The 21174-nt window shown below is 43.0% G+C and overlaps 1 protein-coding gene across 4 annotated transcripts in view; it reads right to left on the reverse strand.

The window, feature by feature from the left end:
* Positions 1–1619: 1619 nt before the first annotated feature.
* AADAT (aminoadipate aminotransferase) overlaps positions 1620–21174 on the reverse strand; it is a 79848-nt gene continuing 60293 nt past the window's right edge. For all 4 annotated transcript variants that reach the window (XM_033942446.1, XM_033942474.1, XM_033942464.1 and 1 more), the window contains exons 11-14: positions 20808–20872; positions 16171–16277; positions 9107–9208; positions 1620–2047 (exon numbers count right to left, since the gene is read on the reverse strand). In XM_033942446.1, coding sequence (XP_033798337.1) covers positions 2006–2047; positions 9107–9208; positions 16171–16277; positions 20808–20872 — 316 coding nt within the window. In that variant the 3' untranslated portion in view covers positions 1620–2005. The remainder of the gene's footprint in view (positions 2048–9106; positions 9209–16170; positions 16278–20807; positions 20873–21174) is intronic.

Raw genomic sequence — 21174 nt, forward strand, 5'->3', positions numbered from 1 at the left:
TTGGTGGAGGGGTGTTCTGGCCATCTTTGGAGGAGGTCCTCAGCTGGTGGTACTTGGGGATTCCCACCAGCCACAGCAAGGGTCAGCAAGTACTTCAGCACTGTAGAAATAAAACCAGAAATAAATTTCTTTTTCTTTTGAACACAATACAAAGATATCTGCTATATACATTTCCCAAGGCAATAAATTCCTTTTTTACCTTTGTTGTCTGGAGATTAATTTTTCTATCAAGTTGGTCACAGTTTTCCCGTCTTCTGCAAATTCTTCTGTTGTTGTCCATTGGTTCCTCCTGCCATGGTCCAGCATTTCTTCCTCTCTCTTCCCTGCCTCCCAATGTATAACAATCTTCCTCCCTTCTGTCCTGAATCAATCTACCCTCTTTTTCCTCTCCCCACTCCTGCACATCATTTTTTCCTCTCTCCTCCACTTTCATATGCAACATGTCTTCCTCTCTCTCTCTGTCCAGCATCTCTCTTTCTCTCATTCCCTCCCTTGCTGCAAAGAGAGCTGGGAAAGAGAGAGAGGGATCCAGAGTGCATCTCTCTCATCCCTTCTACTGCCACATCCAACATTTTTCCTTCTCTCATCCCCCGGACCATGTGCAGCATCTTTTGTCCCTGCCCAACAGCCCCATGCCCAACATTTCTCCTTCTATCACCCCTCTCCAGCACCATGCCACATCTCTCCCTCCATTCCCTCAAACCCCGTGCTGCTCCTTCTGACCCTGGGCAAGTCACTTAATCCTCTACTGCCCCAGGTACATTAGATAGACTGTGAGTCCACTGGGACAGATAGGGAAAATGCTTGAGTATCTGATTTGTAACCCGTTCTGAGCTCCTTTGTGAGGATGAGCTGAAAAAAATAAAGGGGGGTAGAGCTTTGACACGGTGTCCTGTGCCACAGTGAAAAGGTTCACACACTACCTGTACAATGGTAGGATGGTAGTGCTTATGGTCTCTTTCCTGCCCCCAGGTGGCACAACAGCCACATGGATGTAGTGAGATCTTCTCTCCCTCCCAGCTGGAAATAAAACCTGCACAGCAGGCTGCCAGGGCCTCAGAGGACCCTCCTCTCAGAAAAAGTTCCCCTAATAATAAAAATAAAACCCAAACAAACCAAGGTACCCAAACATCTTCCCTACCAATCTTTCTCGACTGATATTTAGAACAAAACTCAAATGCCTTAGGTTCCTTCCCATCTAACTGCCCCTCCTGAACTCACCCAAACTCCCCCCCCCTCAGATAATGCCAGAAGGCAATACAGGCTTAGCATCCTTCCAGCATTGTTTAATGCTAGATATATATTTTAATAAATGAATGCTCATTAAATAAGACACTTTGGATTTGAATCAGACAATCATAGCTGACTTTATAATCCCTCAAACAGAAGGAATATATATGAGTATCTGAAAAAGCTAGAACACCCAAATGGGGTACGTAAGTAATACAGCTTTTTTCTAGTCCATAACACCTTTCTAAGCAGAACACACCTGATTTGTTTATATTAGAGAATGACACGGGGACAAATTTTTCCCCGTCCCTGCGAGTTTTTTTTTCATCTCCCTGCCCCATCCTGTCCTCATCTGTACAAGCCACAAACACTTTAAAATCATAAGTGTCCGATGCTTGTGCGGTTAAGGCAGAGCTTGTAGGAATGGGGCAGGAACATGGACTGTGACAAAACTCACGGGGACGGGACGGGGGAAATTGAGTTCCTGCAGAGACGGGGGACAAATTTGTCTCCGTGACATACTCTAGTTTATATTAGTACACCAGAATTGGTTTACACAAATTTCAATTCCAATGAAAAAAGAAAGAAAAAAAAAAAAAATCTACTTGGACTAGAGGCTTGATTTTCATGTGAAGTGAAGACAGTCCCATTCACTGTTCAGAATACACATTAAAAAACAAAAAAAACCCCACAGTCATTCTACAGTACAATCAAAATACTAGGGCGAGTGGTGGTTTTCTGTTGAGCACTGTTGACGTTTCAGTTCATCTGTTCATCATACAGATTCTTTGATGACCATAGCTAACCGTTGCAAACCCTATTACATAAAAATAGAACCAAAAAGAAAGTCATTAGGGAGAGCGACATTCAGCATTAAAGAACAGGCGTGAAAATTTCTCATCTAGTAACAACATTCCCTTCTTTACTCTTTTAGTGCTATCATCCAATCAAATTTAGGTAAAACACAGCAATGACATTGTTATGGTCACAGCGGCAGATCAGAGGTCAAATCTGTTTTAAAAACATTAGACCAATGATCTGTGCCATTAGAAAGCCGCCAATCATTGGATTGAAAGAGAAATAAAAGTGTTACACCGAAGACTGTTATATATTTTAAAGTGTTTTTTTTTGGTGGGCTTTTTCAATTACAGATTCTTTAGGGACAGCTGTTGGCAAATTCTATGGTCCACCTAAAGTTAGGCGCACCTGGCCAATGTAGATACCTAATTTAATTGATTAATAGGTTTAATCCGCACTTAACATCTCATAACTGGTGTTAATTGGATTTAATTGAAAGTTAAGACACCAAATTCGAAAAACACGATTCTATAAAAAGTACCTAGTCCATCTAAAAGTGGATGTGGTTAGGGGGTGGATCATGAGCTTGTTTTCAAGTTAGGCGCCTCTTTGGGAATTAGATGCCGGGATTTAGGCATAAACCCCCCCCCCCATTTTTAGGTGCACTTTACAGAATTGGGCCCTGGGTTGACACCGATCACTCTGATTTGATTATTCGATGGTGTACACTGGAGTAGAGAATGACCACGGGGACAAATCTGTCCCTGTCCCTGCAGGAACTCAATTTTCCTGTCCCGTCCCCGCAAGTTTTTGTCACAGTCCCTGTCCCATTCCTGCAAGCTCTGCCTTAACTACACAAGCCTCGGACACTTATGATTATAAAGTATTTGAGGCTTGTGCAGATGAGGACGGAGCTTAGGCATTGGTGGAATGAGGCATTATGACATCACAATCTGAGCTCTAGAATATTGCTACTTATGATTTTAAAGTGTTTGAGGCTTGTTCAGATCAGGACGGAGCTTAGGCATTGGTGGAATGAGGCATTATGACATCACAATCTGAGCTCTAGAATGTTGGCTACTTATGATTTTAAAGTGTTTGAGGCTTGTGCAGATCAGGACAGAGCTTGCAGGAATGGGGCAGGGACAGGAAAAGAACTCGCCTTGATGGGACAGGAAAATGAGTTCCTGCGGGAATGGGGAAAAATTTGTTTCCTTGTCATTCTCTACACTGGAGTTAAATAAGAGCGCAGCTACTGAGTTTATATCATTGATCACTTTAAAGCAGCTAATGGTTGGACAGACTGCCATTTAAGGCCGTCACACTGATGGTCTTCCCTTTATTTATTTAATGGGATGGGATTTACCAAAAGCAGTTTACAATACACGGAATAGTAATCAGGTACTTTTTAGTATTTTCCCTATCTGTCCCAGCAGGCTCACAACCAAACTTTGGTACCTGGGGCAATGGAGGGATTAAATGATTTGCCAAGAGTCAAAAGGGGCAGGCTGGGATCAAATGCAACCCCAGGGTGCTGAGATAGTAGTTCTAACCACCATTTGAAGCAGAAGCAGTGTGCCGCAGTGGTTAAAGCTACAGCGTCAGCACCCTGAGGTTGTGGGTTCAAACCCACGCTTGCTCCTTGTGACCCTGGGCAAGTCACTTAATCCCCCCATTGCTCCAGGTACATTAGATAGATTGTGAGCCCACCAGGACAGACAGGGAAAAATTCATGTAACCTGTTCTGTGCTCCCCTGGGAAAATGGTAAAGAAAATTGAATACATACATTGAAAGTTTATTGATTGTGGTGCCTTTTATGATACAGGATTCATTTTTTTGGATTGAATACAGGATTGGTACTTCCAATAACATCTCTCAAAGACAGCCCCAGTAGCCTGCCCTGGCCTGGTTGCATTCCTCAATATGCAATAACTTCCTTTATCATAACCACAGTTCAAATAGCAAAGGGAAAATTTGCCTACTTCACTTGTGATTACACAACCCTGGAATCCCTGGAGGCAAAGACTTAAGACTTCTTATCACACAGGAATGCAAGGATCTGAGCTAGGGCCATCCTCTTCCCTGAATTCCCCTGCCAGAACTCTTTGGGAGAATATGCAAGCTCAGGCTCCTCCTGGAGACCTCTTCTCTTGGGGCTTCTCTGACCCACTTTGTTCCAGGGCATTTAACTACTTCCTGGCCTGAGCCTCACCCCTCTGACATGGCAGATTAGTGCCACCTGCCATAAGGTGGCTAAACTGCAACCTCAGTGAGGCAGTGCTCCCAAGCACACCTGCTGCTAAACCACTCATGTTAGTGTATACCAGGGGTGCCCACACTTTTTGGGCTTGCGAGCTACTTTTAAAATGACCAAGTCAAAATGATCTACCAACAATAAAAATGCTAAACATATATATATTTATATATATATATATATATATATATACATATATATATATATATATATATATATATATATACATACACACACACACCGAGTGTACTTTGTATTTATGTTCAAATATTTTTTTATTATACAGCCCCCCTCCCCCGAAGGCCTGACCCCCCCTGAAGGTCTGCACATTCCCCCTCAAAGGTTGACTCCCCCCCTGAAAACCTGCACTACCCCTTGAAGGACTGCACTCCCCCCCCCCGAAGGCCTACCCTCCCCACATCCATTTACCTAATTCCAGCAGGGAGCAGTCTGCAGAGAGGATCACTGGTACTTTAGCGATCCTTGCAGGTTGCCATAGGCCTCAGGAGCTGTCTTCCCTCTGCCCCAAGCCTGTCTCTGACTTAGAGGAGGGGCAGGACCATGGCAGAGGGAAGACAGCTCCTGAGGCCTATGGCAACCTGTAAGAATTGCTAAAGTACCACCTGCCACCGGCCGTCTCCCATTCGTCCCCTTTGGAGATCCCAACAGGAATAAGGAAGTTAAATTAATAGAATACTTAGGCACAGAAAAACAAAGAAATACTTCCAAGAACTGCCCCATAAGAACTGCCTGTCACAATGCTCATTAGTGAAACTGAATAAAAGACAAGTACAATGGATTTAGAAGGGGGACGATCCGCCCGGGTGCACGGCTTGGAGGGGTGCACAGCCGGCCAGGTCCGGGTCATCCTGCCTTTCTTTTCCCCCGGTCCGCGCTCGGGGCTTGCGCCTGCCTGGTCCCGCGCCGACGCTCGAATGGTGCCGTCAACTCCCGCGAGTCTCGCGATAACCAACAGCACCATTTGGGCAGCGGGTGCGATCCCCGTGCGCAGACCGGTGGAAAGGAAGGGCAGGAGGACCCGGACGGCTTTGCATCCCTCCAAGCCGTGCACCCGGGGCGGGGGCGGACCGCCCCACCTCGGTACGCCACTGATTGGGAGGCCGATTTTGGGGTTTTTAAAATTGTATATCGGGCAGCATTAGGCCTCGCTCTTACCTCATTCATTACAGGCGCTTCTATTTCTTGTGATGCGCTGAGCTCCGTCCCCCACCGCCCTTCACCCCGCCCTTCCAGCACTCTGATTGGCCAGCGTTCTTTAAGAGGCGGGCCAGTCAGGAGGGGAAAAAAAGAGAAGGGAAGAAGGGAACCTGCTGTGCGATCGACTGGGGTCGCCTGAGCGAACGACCTGTCGATCGTGATCGACGCGTTGGGCACCCCTGGTGTATACTATTTTTGTTCCTATGGGAAGTTTTTGAATCTATATAACTTCACGTAGTATTCTGTCACATGTTCGTTCCTCCCTAATCTACGTAAATAGTGTCCTGACAACTGAATTTTGTACAACCTGCAAAGCACTTAATGTCAATGCAGGTAAGCCCAAAAGAACCAAACAACAGTAGTCAAAACACGACAAAACCACGGTTTGCAAAATGATCTTAAAAGTGCTGCCCCTCAAATACGGCCTAAGTTCACTCAAGAGGTGCAATTTAAAAAACATATTTTGTATCATTGCCTTTACACGGCTTCTAAATGTCAAACAAGAATCCATCAGGACACCCAAATATTTGCCCTCTACTGGGATCCTTATGGATGTATCTAGGAGCTGAACTGAATCTGAAATGTCACTCCCTTTTGTCCTTCGAAAGCACATAACTTTCGTTTTCTGAATGTTCAATTTTAATCGATCACCATCCATTGATTGTCATGATGTCATGACAACGGGGAGGCTATCATGCACACTTTGCGGACTCCTCCCACTGCACAGAGCAGAGCTACTATTGGCTCTTTTAAAAGATTCAGAGTTTGTTCAACCTGAGAACTGTGTAGAGAAAGCCAGAAAGCAGTTGGAGTGAGAAAGGGAAGGGAGCAGTTTGGAGGAGGGAGAAACAGCCTCTTTCTCTCTGCTTAATAGTTTTGTGGGAGCCAGCAGAACATTTTTCTAAGCAACTGGTTACCTCTAAACATATAACTCTGGGGACCAGTGTCCCAGAATCCTGAATATACTGGTAAAAGGGGAATTTCTAGTTGTCCTATTTGCTCTCTTTTTATCTGAAAGTGTTCTTCTGGCCTGCCTCCTGTGCACATAATCAGCCATAAGGTACCATAGGAGGCCAGGGTTTACATAATATTAATAAATGCTTATTTTCCCTTTAGGAAGTTCTCATGTAGGCTGATCACCTACTCAAAGCCTCTTAGTGCTAGATCTAAAACTGAAGGTGGACAAAAATTTTGTACAATCCCTCCAGTCAGCTTCAATCTCTTCTATAGTATAAGCAAATATGACGCAGATCAAATCTGAAAAACAAACTAATCCAACATCCAGTTATACAATATTGCTGGTTGCATATATCCACTATTGCTAAACCCCCTAAACACAGACACTCAAAATGCTGAACTTATGGCAGATGCAAGAGGGAAAAGGCCTCGGAAGCCATAGAACAAAGATTTGCACCGGAGATATGGAGGGGAGCTTAGATCACTCACTGTCTCCCTCCCCATGCTTCTATCATCAGCCAGAAAGCAATTTCGTTTTTACTCCAGTTCCTCTTTATATTTAGCAGATCAAATCTGTACATTTATGTGGCTCTGAAATTTGCAGATCTGATACTTAAGTTATTTTTAATACAGGAGCATGCTCATAACCCAAAATGCTCGTTTATCAAAGCGAGTTTCCCCATAGGTTCCCACCCTCCACTCCTCCCCCTCCGAGGCCAACAGCACTGCTCCCCCCCCCATGAGAACCGGCATTGCTCCCCCCGAAGGCCCCCCCGCAAGCCGGTACCCTCCCCCCCGTGATCCGGCACCCCCCCGCCGCGACCTGAGGTCCCCCCAACCCATCCGTCGAACGTGAACTCTCACGTCGAACATGAACTCTCAGGCCTTGAGCATGCGCACATGCTCAAGGCCCAGCACAGGAAGCAGATCTTCGGGCACCGGCACCAGCACAGGACATGCTAGTGCCGGTGCGGAGGCTACATCAAAGTAAGAAGAGGGTTCGGGTGGGTTGGGGGGACCTCAGGTCGCGACGTGGGGGGGTGCCCGATGGTGGCGGGGGGTGCCGGATGGCGGTGGGGGGTACCAGATCGCAGGGGGGAGGGTGCCGGTTCGCGGCAAAACACTCGCAAACCGGTGCACTCGTAAACCGAGGTACCACTGTATAGTTAATGCTTCAGATTTTAGGTTTAACTGATCAAACACTCAAGTGCAAAAAACTTACCTCCTCCCTTTTACTAAGCCATGGTAGAGATTTCTACTGTGGCCTGGAGCGCTAAATGCTCCAATACTCATAGAATTCTTGTAAGCGTCAGAGCAGCATCGGAGGATTTAGCGCCCTGGGCCAATAAAAGAGGGCCTTAAATAGGTATTTCTTGGATCAGTGGTTCCCAACCCTGTCCTAGAGGACCACCAGCCAGTCAGGTTTTCAGGATAGCCCTAATGAATATGCATGGAGCAGATTTGCATGCCTTTCACCTCCATTATATGCAAATCTCTCTCATGCATATTCATTAGGGTTATGCCAAAAACCTGACTGGCTGGTGGTCCTCCAGGACAGGGTTGGGAAACATTGTCTTGGATAACCACTTCCCCTAGTTCACTTTGGGCTATCACTAAGCAAACCAATCATGTACCGATCGGTTTGCGACCCAGACCTGATTCACTAACCTCGTGGCCGGTCCGATTCTGATCCACACATGCAAATGAGGGTAAACAGCATGCAAAGTAGGAAGAACGCGACTCACTAAACTTTTCCAGGAACACTGACTGGGAAGGCTGATCCAAAAAGAAGCGACTGGTGGGGACCAGTTGCTCAGGTCCTTTCCGACTGCCCTGCTCTTTGCTGCCATGCTTTCTGCCCCGACTTTCCAGCTCTGCTCAGCCCCGACTTGCCTGCCCTTCCCTGAAGTGCGAGCCCGTGGTTTTAACCCATGGGTTTAAAGCAGGTTAAAACTACGGGCTCGCGCAGTGTACAAAAAGTAAAAAAGCAGCTCTGTAAGCATGTGAGGCCATCTACAGACAAAGAAGATGGTCTGCGCATGTTTCAGGATCGCTCATTAGCGATCCATGTGGTCGGTGGGGGGTGTTCCTCCAATCACCCCCCATTTGCATGCTGGCCTTTAACGAATTCGTCGGCCTGCCTGCAATCGCCCATGGATCGGACACGAAAAGGAAGGTTAGTGAATCTAGGCCTTTCCCTTGTCTCCCTTGCCTCTTTCATGCTAATGATTCCTAAGTGACAAAAATGTACATATTTAATTCTATGGTAAAGGTAACTCAGCATTAGTACCTGTGGTATGAAAACACCAATAAACACTGTTTATTTTGTACCCTCAAAGAGCTCCTAATTAGCTGGAAAATACACACTCAAGGGGAACGTTATCAGACTGGGCTGCAATAAGTTGGGTTATTTTACCACTGATTGTTTGATCCATTATGTGAAACTACTCCAGAGTTAAATATGCATACAGGAAACCCTGCATTGAAGCTGATTTTACAATTCTACGCTATTCTTGTACATTTCTTCATATTATTAATGCTTCGTAAGCCAAATTCAGTGTATAATGTTATTGCTGGAAGCGTAAATAAAATTATTACAACATGAATTATAAATCAGACATAACGACAGGAAGGTGTTTAGTACTCACCTGATCAATTTGCTCTGGAGAGGGAACAGAGAAAGAGGCTCTTATGTAAGGGGAGGGTTCTGAACTTTCAATGTTAAATGCTTTTCCAGGGACAAATAGCACCTAAAGAGAAAGATGGCTTTCATGTTAGATCATGTTGTTGTTTTTTTTTTTTTATTGGCAGGAGAACAAGTAAAGCAAAGAGGCACCTTCAAGATTTAGAAGAAATAGATTCTACCAACAAAAGAGAGAATTTACTCAAAGAGTGGACACATTCCTGGACGTTTTGTCAACACAGGCAAGTCAAGGCAATCATTTCCAATGAAAAAAAATAACTTTTTTAGTGCCAGCAAACTGGCTACTCAGTGTTTCCTGATTTTCCCTGAATTACCACTCAGAGAGCTGTTGGGTAATGAGAAATAAGTTGGACTCAATGGCCTTAAGGTTCTCTTTCAACCTGCACCACTGTGGGGTAAATATTCAGCCCACAGTGGTCAGCAATTTTTAAGCCACTGCCGATTGTTGCGGGATGAATTAAGCCCAGATATTCAATGCCAGGCCAAAATTTAACTGGTCAGTATTCAGACTGGTGCCCAGTTAACTTGACAGATACTCAGAGTTAGGGTAGTCTTTTTGCTGTCTGACCTTTATCCTCTTACTTAACCTATTAGTGACCTTTATTCCTCTTACTTAACCCATTAGTGCCCTAGCAGTAACTGGACAGTCAGAGGCAATAATCAACGGTATTACCCACTTAAATGCTGCTGGATATATTGGCCTGCTCAGTGGAGTTTAACTGGGTAGAAACTTCTCCTGTCCGGTTAAACCCTTGTGAATAATTGAGGACATAAGCACTTTGTAATATCTGATTTTAAACATACCAGCACGGAAAACTGGCACTATAAATCTATTGCTGTATTAAAGTTCTTCCTTAAAGTGGAATTCATCAAGCAGCATTAGTGCATTAATGGAATTAGTGCGCACTACTGAGGAATTCTATAAACGGTTGCCTATATTAGGCACCGCTAGGCACCCTAATTGCAGCCACCTAGCGATGTCTAATTTCAGGATCTGACTTCAATTTTTATTTTTTAATTAGCTTAATTGGCATGGTAATTGACCATGCCAGTTTTCAGCCAATCAAAAATAAACATTAATCAATCCATTTAGGAGTTCGGGCACCATATCTTTAGGACATCTAGCGATGTCTAAGTTGAGGCAACCTTCTATGCCTAAGGATGCTTATGTTTAAAAGTAGGCGTGGTTATGGACGGAGAATAGGCATGGTTGACTTAGGCATCCAACATAGGTACCACCTAATGGAGCGGCGCTTATGTCTAGGATGCCTAGCTATGCCTATGTCCACTTAGGTGCTGCTAGGCATGATTCTATAAACGGAGCCATTTTTGGGATCGACAACCGTGTCAAGTGGCGCCTACAATATAGGCACCACTTGGCACCATTTATAGAATCTGGCCCTAAGGCCTTGAGGAACAAAGTCTATAAACGGCGCCATTAGTTAGGTGGCGGTAGATCCCCTACCACCACCTTACTTAGTTGTTTTAATTGAGTCAATCGGCACAGTACTTGACTGTGCTGATCAAAAAAACAATTACAAGGAAATAAAGAACAAATATTTTCTTATTTGTTCTCCCAATTGTGGACTATATATCAAGTTGAATTTTGTTTGTTCTAATTCAGTGGAATTGATTGATTGTACTATTTCTAATTTTCTTTTCAAAGTTAATTCTTTGTGTGTAACTAATTGATAATCAATAAAAAACAAAACAAAACAAAAAAACCCAATTACAAGGTCATTAAAAAAAGTGAAGGCGCCCTTAGGCGCCTCCAAAAATGGCACTTTTGTCCTGACTAAAGAGGTGCCTATGGCCACAGTAGGTGCGGTTAACACCGGAAGTGGCCTTAGGCATCCTCAGGCATTTCTTTAAACGTGATTCTTGTGGAAGGTAGGCACCAGAAATGTAGGGTTTTCTTCGCCTAAAGGTAGGTGCCTATATCGGAGCCTAACAGTACCTAATTGACAAAGAGGCGCCTAACTTGATAACATGCCTGCGATCCACTCCCTAACCATATCCACTTTTAGTGTAGGGCTTTGGGCTAAGCGCCTTTTTATAGAATCGATTTATTAAAATTAAGTGCCTAATTTTTAATTAAGTCCAATTAAAGCCAACTATGAGGTGTTGAGTGCCAATATTAGCACCGATGAAGCCTATTGATCGATTAAGATAGGTGCTGATGTTGGCACCTAACTTTAGGCGGACGTTATAGAATCAGGGCCTAAATTGCCAAGAAGCCCATTTTATACCTAGCATTTCGCTAGCATTAGCATTTCGCGCATGCTGATTTCATTAACATACATTACAGCTCTAATACTGTTTGATGAACTCCCTCCTCAGTGGCTAAAATGTTATGATATGTCAGACTTTACTATAGCCTTCGTTAGATCCAAAGGGGTTTACATCAAGCAATAAATACAATAATCAAATACACCAAAAGGAGAAGATTCTTCACTGCAGTAATCCATTCTATGATGCAACTGAGGTAAAATACTGCAAAATCAAACATCTTAAAATTCATTCCCAGATATATTGAAAGGTGGAGACACTGAGAAGAGCTCTGTATTAAGGCTTTTAGGTTCCCTGTGGTGCTTCTGTGCTATGGAGAAACAAAGCCAAAATCAGAGGTCCTCCTCAGGGGCCTTCAGTTCTTGGCTTTGCTCTGTGCTTGCTGAAGGATGACCTTACTGTGGGGATTAGAGAAGGAACAGCCTCTCTAGCTGAGGTGGAAACTACATGGAGTACCTGACTGCACTAGGCTGCTGGTGCCTGTGTAGGAAATTTAGCAAATGGGGCTTCTGATTTTCCCTGAGTCTCATGATTTGAGCTGTGCTGATGGAAAATTGCACCAGGAGATCCCAGGGTTGAGGGCTGGCTTTCTAAACATGGAGATACTTGTAGAACCAAGAGGGAGGTTGAACTCAACTGTCCTGATGACATCTGTGGAACTGGCATGGGGGTAATCTGGAATGATGAACCTAATCTTTCTGCATCTTGAATGGCTCCAACATCTTGGGTGTTACTGCCAAAACTCTTTATTGTGCCTATAGATTCCATCTGGACATTTGAATGAACTTTTGTTGTATTACATTTTTGCTTTTTGCCAAATGTAAGATTAGGTTCTAACCTGGATAATTGTCTTTCTGTTATTATTATTATTATTATTATGTTCTTGTATACCGCCATACCCAGTGAGTTCTAGGCGGTTCACATCAATTAATTAGGATCCGATCTGCACACGGATTTACAACATTTTGTCAGAATTACAAGCAACGAGGAAGGAAATGTTGGTACATTTTAGCAGAATTTTATCCGAGTTACAGGCAGCGACAGGTTGGATTGGCCGGGAAGAGGGAGGGAGAGAGAAGCACGGGGGGGGGGGGGAGGGCGGGAGTTGGCTTATTGCAGGGGAGTGAGGGTTAAGGGTCCTGTTCGCGGAATAGGTATGTTTTGAGGAGTTTTCTAAAGTTTGAGGTAGGTAGAGGCCTCGAGAATCTCCTCCAGAGGCCTCGAGAATCTCCTCCAGAGTCTGTACATATGGTGATCAATCTGTTCCCGCGAACTGGACTTGCAGAAGTGAGAACACTTATAGCTTTGAGCATCTCCCACATAGAGGCAGAGCACAGTGCCTCCACCAGTTACATTCCAAAGCAATTGAGCTCAACTGGAACTGAATACAAAGAAGGAGGGGCACAGGGAAATTCCCTGCATACAGTACACAATTCTGTTCTGCTCTGTAACTTAGAAAAGAAGAACTAGAACAAGAATGCATAGTAATTTAAAACAACTATAGAGAAACAACCCGCTGTGTGCAACTGATACTAACATTAAGGGAGCCAGAGGCTGAGGAATACACAAGATCTCTTTGTGATTAGAAGTATGACTGACAGGATAAGAAGTCCAAGCCTAGAATCTAGAAATATCTGAGGCAGAAAAGCAGGTAAAATAGAATATACTGAGGGTGGGCTGTACAGACTGTGGAGGAGATTAACAGAAAGATTATTCAGTTAAGAACTGGAAGCCTAGCTGTCAGCATTTTCTATTGGCCTAACCAATGTCAGCAAAGGCCTATGGGAAATTATATTAAACAGATCTGATCCGGGGCATGTCAGATCTGCACAGAATCCACATAAATTAAGAACCCAGCCAGACTGGATTGTTTATCAAGAAGTTATGCTACTTGAATGGGACAAAGAAGCCAGACAGACTAATTCCATCTATCATTCCTTTGTCACACCTTCCTTATCAATTAAGCTTACCATTGTTTCAAACAGTTAACAAATTATGAACAGAAAGATATTGGAAAATACAATAGATTCTATTTTAAGAATAAGATTCCATCCTATAAAAGCCTCTTCTCTTGACCCCCCCTCTCTGGATGCTCTGAACCCTCTTGTTTTCTTTTTCCAGTCCCCTTCTTTCTATCTTCAGCTTTCCACACATAAACACAAAAATTTTCCCTCTCTCTTTCTTGTTCTGGATTCTGGCTTATTTCCCTCTCTGGCTTCCTCCTCTCTTGCCGAATTCTCTCTTTGCCTCTCTTGCTGAATTCTCTCTTTGCTTCTTTCTCCCTTTCTGCCTATTCATACCAATATACCCATTATTCAGGCCTATGACACACACACATTTATGCAGATAAACCACAGTCTCTCTCTGTTCTAGAAAAGCCATATGTTTTCCTCCACACACACAGAAACAGCTCTCTTACAAAATATCTTTCTATACATTAGTAACCAAGCATTTATATTATATATCTTTCTTCTAAGTATTTCATCTCTGTTATATTAAGCCTATTTCTACACAATATATTTTATGAAATCACTCTTGGCTGTCATTGTCATTGATTTCACTTCCCACTGATCCTCTAAGGGTATTGGACCCAGGACCTCTGCTGTACTATTGGGCCATATCCTTACAAGAACCTAATCTTACATTCTGTTATATCCAGTCCAGTTTCTTCAACACTGGATCCTGCTTGTCTGAGCCTGTAGATTGATAAGCAGGCAGACGAACCTCCTGGTTGACATGTAATTCGGACATCACCTTCGGAAGGAAGGAGAGGACAGCATGAAGGGTGACACTCTTATCCGTAATTCTAAGGAAGGGCTCTCTACAGGAAAGAGCCTGCAGTTCCAAGATTTGCCTCAGATCCGAAACACCTCTGCATGGTTCGCTTGCAGAAGAAAAGCTGGAGGAGGCACTGTGCTCTGTCTCTATGTGGGAGATGCTCAAAGCTATGTGTTCTCACTTCTGCAAGTCCAGTTTGCGGGAACGGATTGATCATCATACGTACGGACTCCGGAGGAGATGTAACAGAATCTCTTTTATTGATGAAACCACAAATGTAATCAAATGAGCTACAGCTCAGAAGCTGCATGTAATTCTCTCTCCTTTATTATGTTATGCACTGTATTTAGGGAGGAGGACGTGATGGAGGGAAAAGGAAAGATCGGTAGGGGAGTTTTGGAGGGGGTTCTCTACCCTATAATTCCCTATTAAGGACCAGTTATCTTTTTGTAATCCACCCTCTTTAACTTTTTTGTAATCTGCCTTGAACCACAAGGTAATGGCGGAATAGAAATCCCTAATATAATGTAATATTTGGTTTGGGATGGGGTAAGTCCATAGGATGATTGGGTATAGTGGGAGGTCTCATTATTTATTTAAGTATTATATTACATTAGTGACTTTTATTCCGCCATTACCTTGCGGTTCAAGGCAGATTACATAAGAGGTTATCTGGACATTTCCAGAAGTGTTACAGAGTAGAGCTGGTTACTTCAGGGGATTGAAATGCTTCCTGCGGTGTTAGTTTGTCTTGATGGATTTCTTGAATAGCAGGGTTTTTATTTCTTTTCTATTTCTTTTTTGTTTTTGGGTTGAGGGTGGGATAAGGGAGGGGAAGGATTAATTTAGCTATATTAGTACCATATATACTTGAATATAAGTTGAGACCCCCATTTTCCCCCCCAAAATGAGGAAAAATGGTTGACTCGAATATAAGTTGGGTGGCTTAATATTCAAGTGCCCTGCCAGGCTCTGCACCCAGCCCCCTCCCTGCCAGGCACTGCACCTAGCCCCCTTCCCTCCCTCTCTCCCCTGTCAGGCACTGCACCCAGCCCCCCTCTCTCCCGGGCTCTGCACCCTGCACCCCTCCCTGCCCCATCCATCAGGCTTGGCTAATGCTGAAAGTGGCGTTAGGTTCCATAAAGCACTTCTGTAAGCGTAATTTATGTCAAAGGCAGGTGCCAGAAATGTAGGCCTTGAAAACCCTGACCTACATTTCTGGCACCCACCTTTCCCAAAAGGCACGATTTTATAAACGACACTATTACATGACTGACATATGGTCAGCGGCTGCATTTAAGGCAGACGGCACCGTTATAGAATCTGGGCCTTTGAGTCTCTTTTTAAATGTTTGAAAAGAGGGTTCTAAACGTAACTGAAGTGGTAAATTCCAAAGTGTGGGTCTGAAAACACCAAAACTGAATCACGAATGGTATCAAGAAAAATGTAATGAAAGGAGGGTACAACTTTATAATTTTGTTGCGTATAGCGCTATGTATGCCTTTCAGTGCTATATAAGTGATAAATATTAGTAGTAGTAGTAGAGCATAGTGTTCTGGGAGCAGCATATGGTTATATGAAATGGGAAAGATAAGTGGGCAAACTGGTGTAATGATTGGTGTGCACCGGTAATAATATTTTGAATGTAATCCTGCGAGTGATCGTGAGCCAATGTTTTTGTTTTTTTTTTTTTTTGCAGTAGTGTTAAATGGTCCCACATCTTGACTCCATGAATAATCTTGACAATGGTATTCTAGATAAGTTGCAAATGCTGTATATCCAAGTGAGTTACAGTAATCCAAATGTGTAAGAACCAGAGTGGACTAGAGTTTTTAGACAGCATAATTTCGAGGCAAAATACATTTCCACAAACTGAATTATTTTTCCTCACAAATGTACAAATTGAATTTTTTTTCCTGACAAATTAAGATATAATGTTACCTCTTTCTTGAAGGCCTTTTCCATGATCAGCTGATGTGTATCACTAATTCCATGAATTTTAATCCATAAAAACATTCCAGCATTAGGGCAGTGCCAGTCTGCCAAACCTAAGGGTCAGATAACAGGGAATAAGCAGCAGAAACCAAAGGACAGTATTTACTATTGATTTAGACAAAGGAAAGTAGAAAGATGACCCTGAGAAGTACATAGGTAGGGGCATTTTGAAAGAATGTCCAAGTCAGAATTAGAGACATCCTGCTCATAACATCCCTAAAATTCCCTTCATCTCATAGCCTTTTTCAAACTGGAAAAATGTCAAGATTTTCTGATTGAAAATATATGAGAAGGCTGTTCTTGAACTGAAAATATCCAAAATGAGCAGCCATTTTCCATACTGAAGCATCCAAAATATGACCCCCCCCAAAAAAAAAATAAAAGCAAGCACAAATATGTCTGACTCGCATCAGTTGTATAAAAATGGCCACATATTTACAGAAGGGCATATCACCAGCACTTGGGCACCCTTGTCAGCTCTATGGCTGACATAAGCACAAATAATCAGGTGCATTTATGCATACATACTTTCTTTTATAGAATACTAGTGTAAATGGTTAGGTGCCTGCCTTTCTTTAAATAACAGGCACCTATCAGCACTATTCCCTCTAAGCCAGTGGTCTCAAACTTGAGGCCCAGGGGCTACATGCAGCCTGTCAAGTACTATTTTGAGATCCTTGGTATGTTTATCATAATCACAAAAGTAAAATAAAACAGTTTCTTAATCATACTGTATGTCTCTTTAGCTATAAATTACAATATTATTATTAAGACTTAGCCAAAAGGAAAGATTTATAAACTATAAAGAGTTTTACCTCATGCAAAATTGCCATCCATAATAATAAAAGGCTAAGCGCGCATGCGCTTTTCAAAAATCGTGATTCCTGGTGGCGTGAGGTGTGCTTCTGTGTCACACCTCACGGCGCCTGCGCTAGCTGGAGGTGCGTGTTCCGGAGACTCCTCCCTCCCACTGCCGCTGCTCTTCAAAGCTGCCTGCTGAGGTTCGCCTTCTCGATGCAGATAAAAAAGGAAATCCAGGTAGGACGGAGGCTGCGATCGGCAGCGACTGCTGCTACTCCTCCAGCCGCCTAGCTCCTCTCCGCCGGACGGCAGCCCCCTCCACCCCGTCCTGATCACGAGGGAGACTGTGCAAGGGGAAGGGGAAAGGGAGGAAGTGTCTCTAGCACCCGTTAATGTAACGGGCTTAAAGAGCTAGTTTCTTTAATAAGACATTAACTATTTTTTCTGAAGCCCTCCAAATCCAAAATGTGGCCCTGCAAAGGGTTTGAGTTTGAGACCACTACTCTAAGCTGAGTGGGAGTCCTCCACCTAAAGCCCTGCCAGCGTGGGGCACTGTTTCTTTATCACATTTTTAATAGTGAGGGACAAGTAAGCTCTGCAGGACTCCAAGGAACCTGCCTGTTCCTAGGAACTGAAAACACAATATTGAAGCACCCCCCCCCCTCCATTGGCAGCAATGCAGTTGGAGGACTCCCTTTCAACTTAGATGGAATAGTGCCTATCAGGTGCCCTTTGGGTGCACTGATGAGCATTAGAGAGGTAATTCTATACCTTTCATTAGAATAATATTAGGCCAATAAAAGGAAAACTGTGAATATGTATATTATACATCTTTTTCATCTACACTGGATCAGAATACACTTTAGAACTTCTTGCATTTAGGCCCTGATTCTCGTAGGGACGCCAAAACTTAGGTGGTGGTAGGCGTCCTACGCAACCTAACTTAATTGGTTTAATAGGTGATAAACGACAATGTAATTGACTGTGTTGTTTAAAACCAATATAAAAAAATGCAGGCACTTGCAGAAAAGGCCACTGGTGTCCCATCCACAGAGGCACCTATCAGCACCTGTGGTCAAAGTTGGTGTGGCTTATGCCAGAAGTGACCTTAGGTGCCGATAGGAGCCCCTGTGGATGTGATTCTCATGTAAAATAGGTGCCAGAAATGTAGGCCAGTAAAACCGTGGTCTATATTTTCAGCATCTACTTTACACGTGGCCGCGATTCTGCAATCAGCGCCGGTACATGATTAACATGGTTCAGGAGGCGCCGGCCGATACTGGCGCCAGTTGTAGAATCCGGTCCCTACAGCCCATGTCTATTGATACTGATTCAAGGCGGGTTATGTGAAGAAAAAAATAAAATAATTTATATATGACACTTTAAACTGCCTAACCAACATTGATAAAATGCCAGCTATCACAAAAAGATAAGAGCCACTACTGGAGGAAACATATTTTGCCTCTAAAATAATAATAAAAAAAAAACCTGACCATAAATCCACTTCCTTAAATTTTAGTTCCTCAATTAAAATTTAGGCTTTGGCCATAAAAGGTTTTGATTCCAGCCATAACTAGTAAGCACCCTGTCACATCAGTTTAGTTGTCAGAAGAACTAAGGCCCTTTTTTAACTAAGATGCGCTAACCAATTAGCGCGCGCTAAACGCTAACACGTGCATATTAGTCTATGGATGCGTTAGCATTTAGTATGCGCTAATCAGTTAGTGCACCTTAGTAAAATTATTTTTGTCTAGAAAAGTATAACTTTTACACTTTATATTTGGGAGCATATTTCACAATTTAGGTACTATTCCCCTCAAAGAGCTCTTCTATGTTATTGCCAATCTCTGTTCCTTGGTGTTTTGGGGCTTTTTTTTTTTTTTTTTTTTTAATTGTATTTTAAAGTTGTTCAGTTACAAAAGATAGCAGTACAAGAGAAAAGAGACAACAAGCTGAAAACAACTCTCAACCATCAAGAACAAAATGATAAGAGTCTACCGCGTGGTTTCTTCGCGGAGACAACAAGAACCCAACAATGGCAACAATGACAAACCAGAGTCCATCCCCCCTCCCCAGCACTCCAGTGTCAAAAATTCAAAAGAGCACTTCGAGCTCCATGGGACGAGCTGTCCCACACCGGGAGCCCAAATAGCCCTGAATTTTCTCCAACGACCAGGGCCACACTGTAAATAGTTCATTTCTTCACATGGTAATGTTAGGCACCTCAGCCTGCCACCAAAGCAAAAGAATACATTTCCTGGCCAACAAGGAAGCTTTCTTCAATAACAAGGAATTACCCTTAGATAGTTCCTTGTTGTTGTTTTTTTAATCAAAATGTCATTTTCTGAATATACTGTGCAAGCTCATGAGTACACCATAAAGAACTTGCTCATGTACATGGGTCATTCCCCTAGATGGCCCTATGCATTGCAATTACAAGTTTAAATCTCCCTCTTAACTGAGAACTAGCAAAGCATCATTAGAACAGTGTAGTTCTGTTCCATCTTCTACACAGTAACATAGTAAATGACGGCAGATAAAGACTCGAATGGCCCATCCAGTCTGCCCAACCATACATGCTCCATAAATTAATCATTTAATTTAAATGGTCCTTAGACATTTCTGGGCCAGAAACCCAGAGCCCTGCTCGGCAGTGTGCTTAGGTTCTATTTACTGGAGTCTCTGTCAAAGCCCTCCCCAGCCCATCCTCAACTGAATGTCCATATATGGGACACAGACCATGCAAGCCTGCCCAGTACTGGCCTTAGTTCCTTCAATGTATACCCACTATTTTCTGATTAGAGATCCTCTGTGTTCATCCCATGCTTGTTTGAACTCTGTCACTGTTTTCTTCTCCACTACCTCCCTTGGAAGCGCATTCCACGCATCAACCACCCTCTTCGTAAAGAAGAATTTCCTAACATTACTCTTGAGTCTACCACAACTCAACCTCAAATTATGACCTCTGGTTTTACCATTTTCCTTTCTCTGGAATAGATTTCTGACAGCATGTGTTTGATTCGCAATGATTCAAAACAGCAAAATAAATTGACCCTATTTACTCCACAAAAAACCACAAACAGAAAAAACAAAAAACTTGTGGAGAATTGATGTCCAAGTTGATGGCTTTATTAAAACAAATAAGTAATCCACATAAATACATCTAGGGTCGGAACCTCTAGAAATATTTGGACCCAACACAGTCCGTGTTTTGACAAAATTGTCTTCTTCAGGGGTCCTTACTGGTCCTAAAAATGAACTTGTTGATAATACAATAGTTTCTGCGCGAGTCTGACACGCTCAAACCAGCAGAAAATCATGTTCCAAGCTTAACAGACTTAAAGTTTCCTTCTGGAAGATGGAGCTAGGGCCAATGTTGTTGCTACCCAATTCAGTTTGGTAACTGGAGAGACAGGAAGGACTAGCCCAGACTGAGTGACATGAGTTCTCCTGATTTAAGTGCTCTAGAAATGTGGCCACAATGCCTCAATTAATATTAATCTTAATAAGAAACCTAAAGAAAGCATAATACAAACAAACCATCCTGAAGATACATACTCAAGTATGCTCAAAAACACTAAGGCAGAAGCACTTACTGAGTAACTAATCTATAGTCGATTGCACAGGTTGCTTCCTGTATATATATAAGCATATAAATGCCATTTTTTTTCTCATAAAGGGGCTCTCATAGGTATAAAATGGGCTCTTTAGCGTTTAGCGCACACTAATTCCATTAGCGCATGCTAACCATTAGTACAAAGGCCTTTACTGGGACAACTGACCTGTTAGCCACTTTTCTGCTGAAGCGAGCATTGCATTGCGCTGTTTCCTGTAAAACTCAGCCACACTACAAATCAAAAAAAAGTCTGAATTAGAAAGCCATTACCCAAACAAGCTGTGAGATATAAGAGCAACTTGGTCTTTTTGCTAAGGCGTACTAATGGATTTAGTCTGTGTTAATTGCTAAGAAGCCATAGGTATGCACGCTAATTGTTAGTATGCACTAAATCCATTAGCACATGTTAATAAAAGGATACCCTTACACAATATACCTGAGGTTAGAGTCAGTAAATGAAGCCTACACATAGTGTCCTGTATCTCGATACCTAAGTGTAAATTCTGTAATAGCAGCCAACTGCAGGCATGCTC

Source organism: Geotrypetes seraphini, chromosome 1, assembly GCF_902459505.1.
Source record: "Geotrypetes seraphini chromosome 1, aGeoSer1.1, whole genome shotgun sequence".
In the NCBI taxonomy this organism is placed as follows: Eukaryota; Metazoa; Chordata; class Amphibia; order Gymnophiona; family Dermophiidae; genus Geotrypetes; species Geotrypetes seraphini.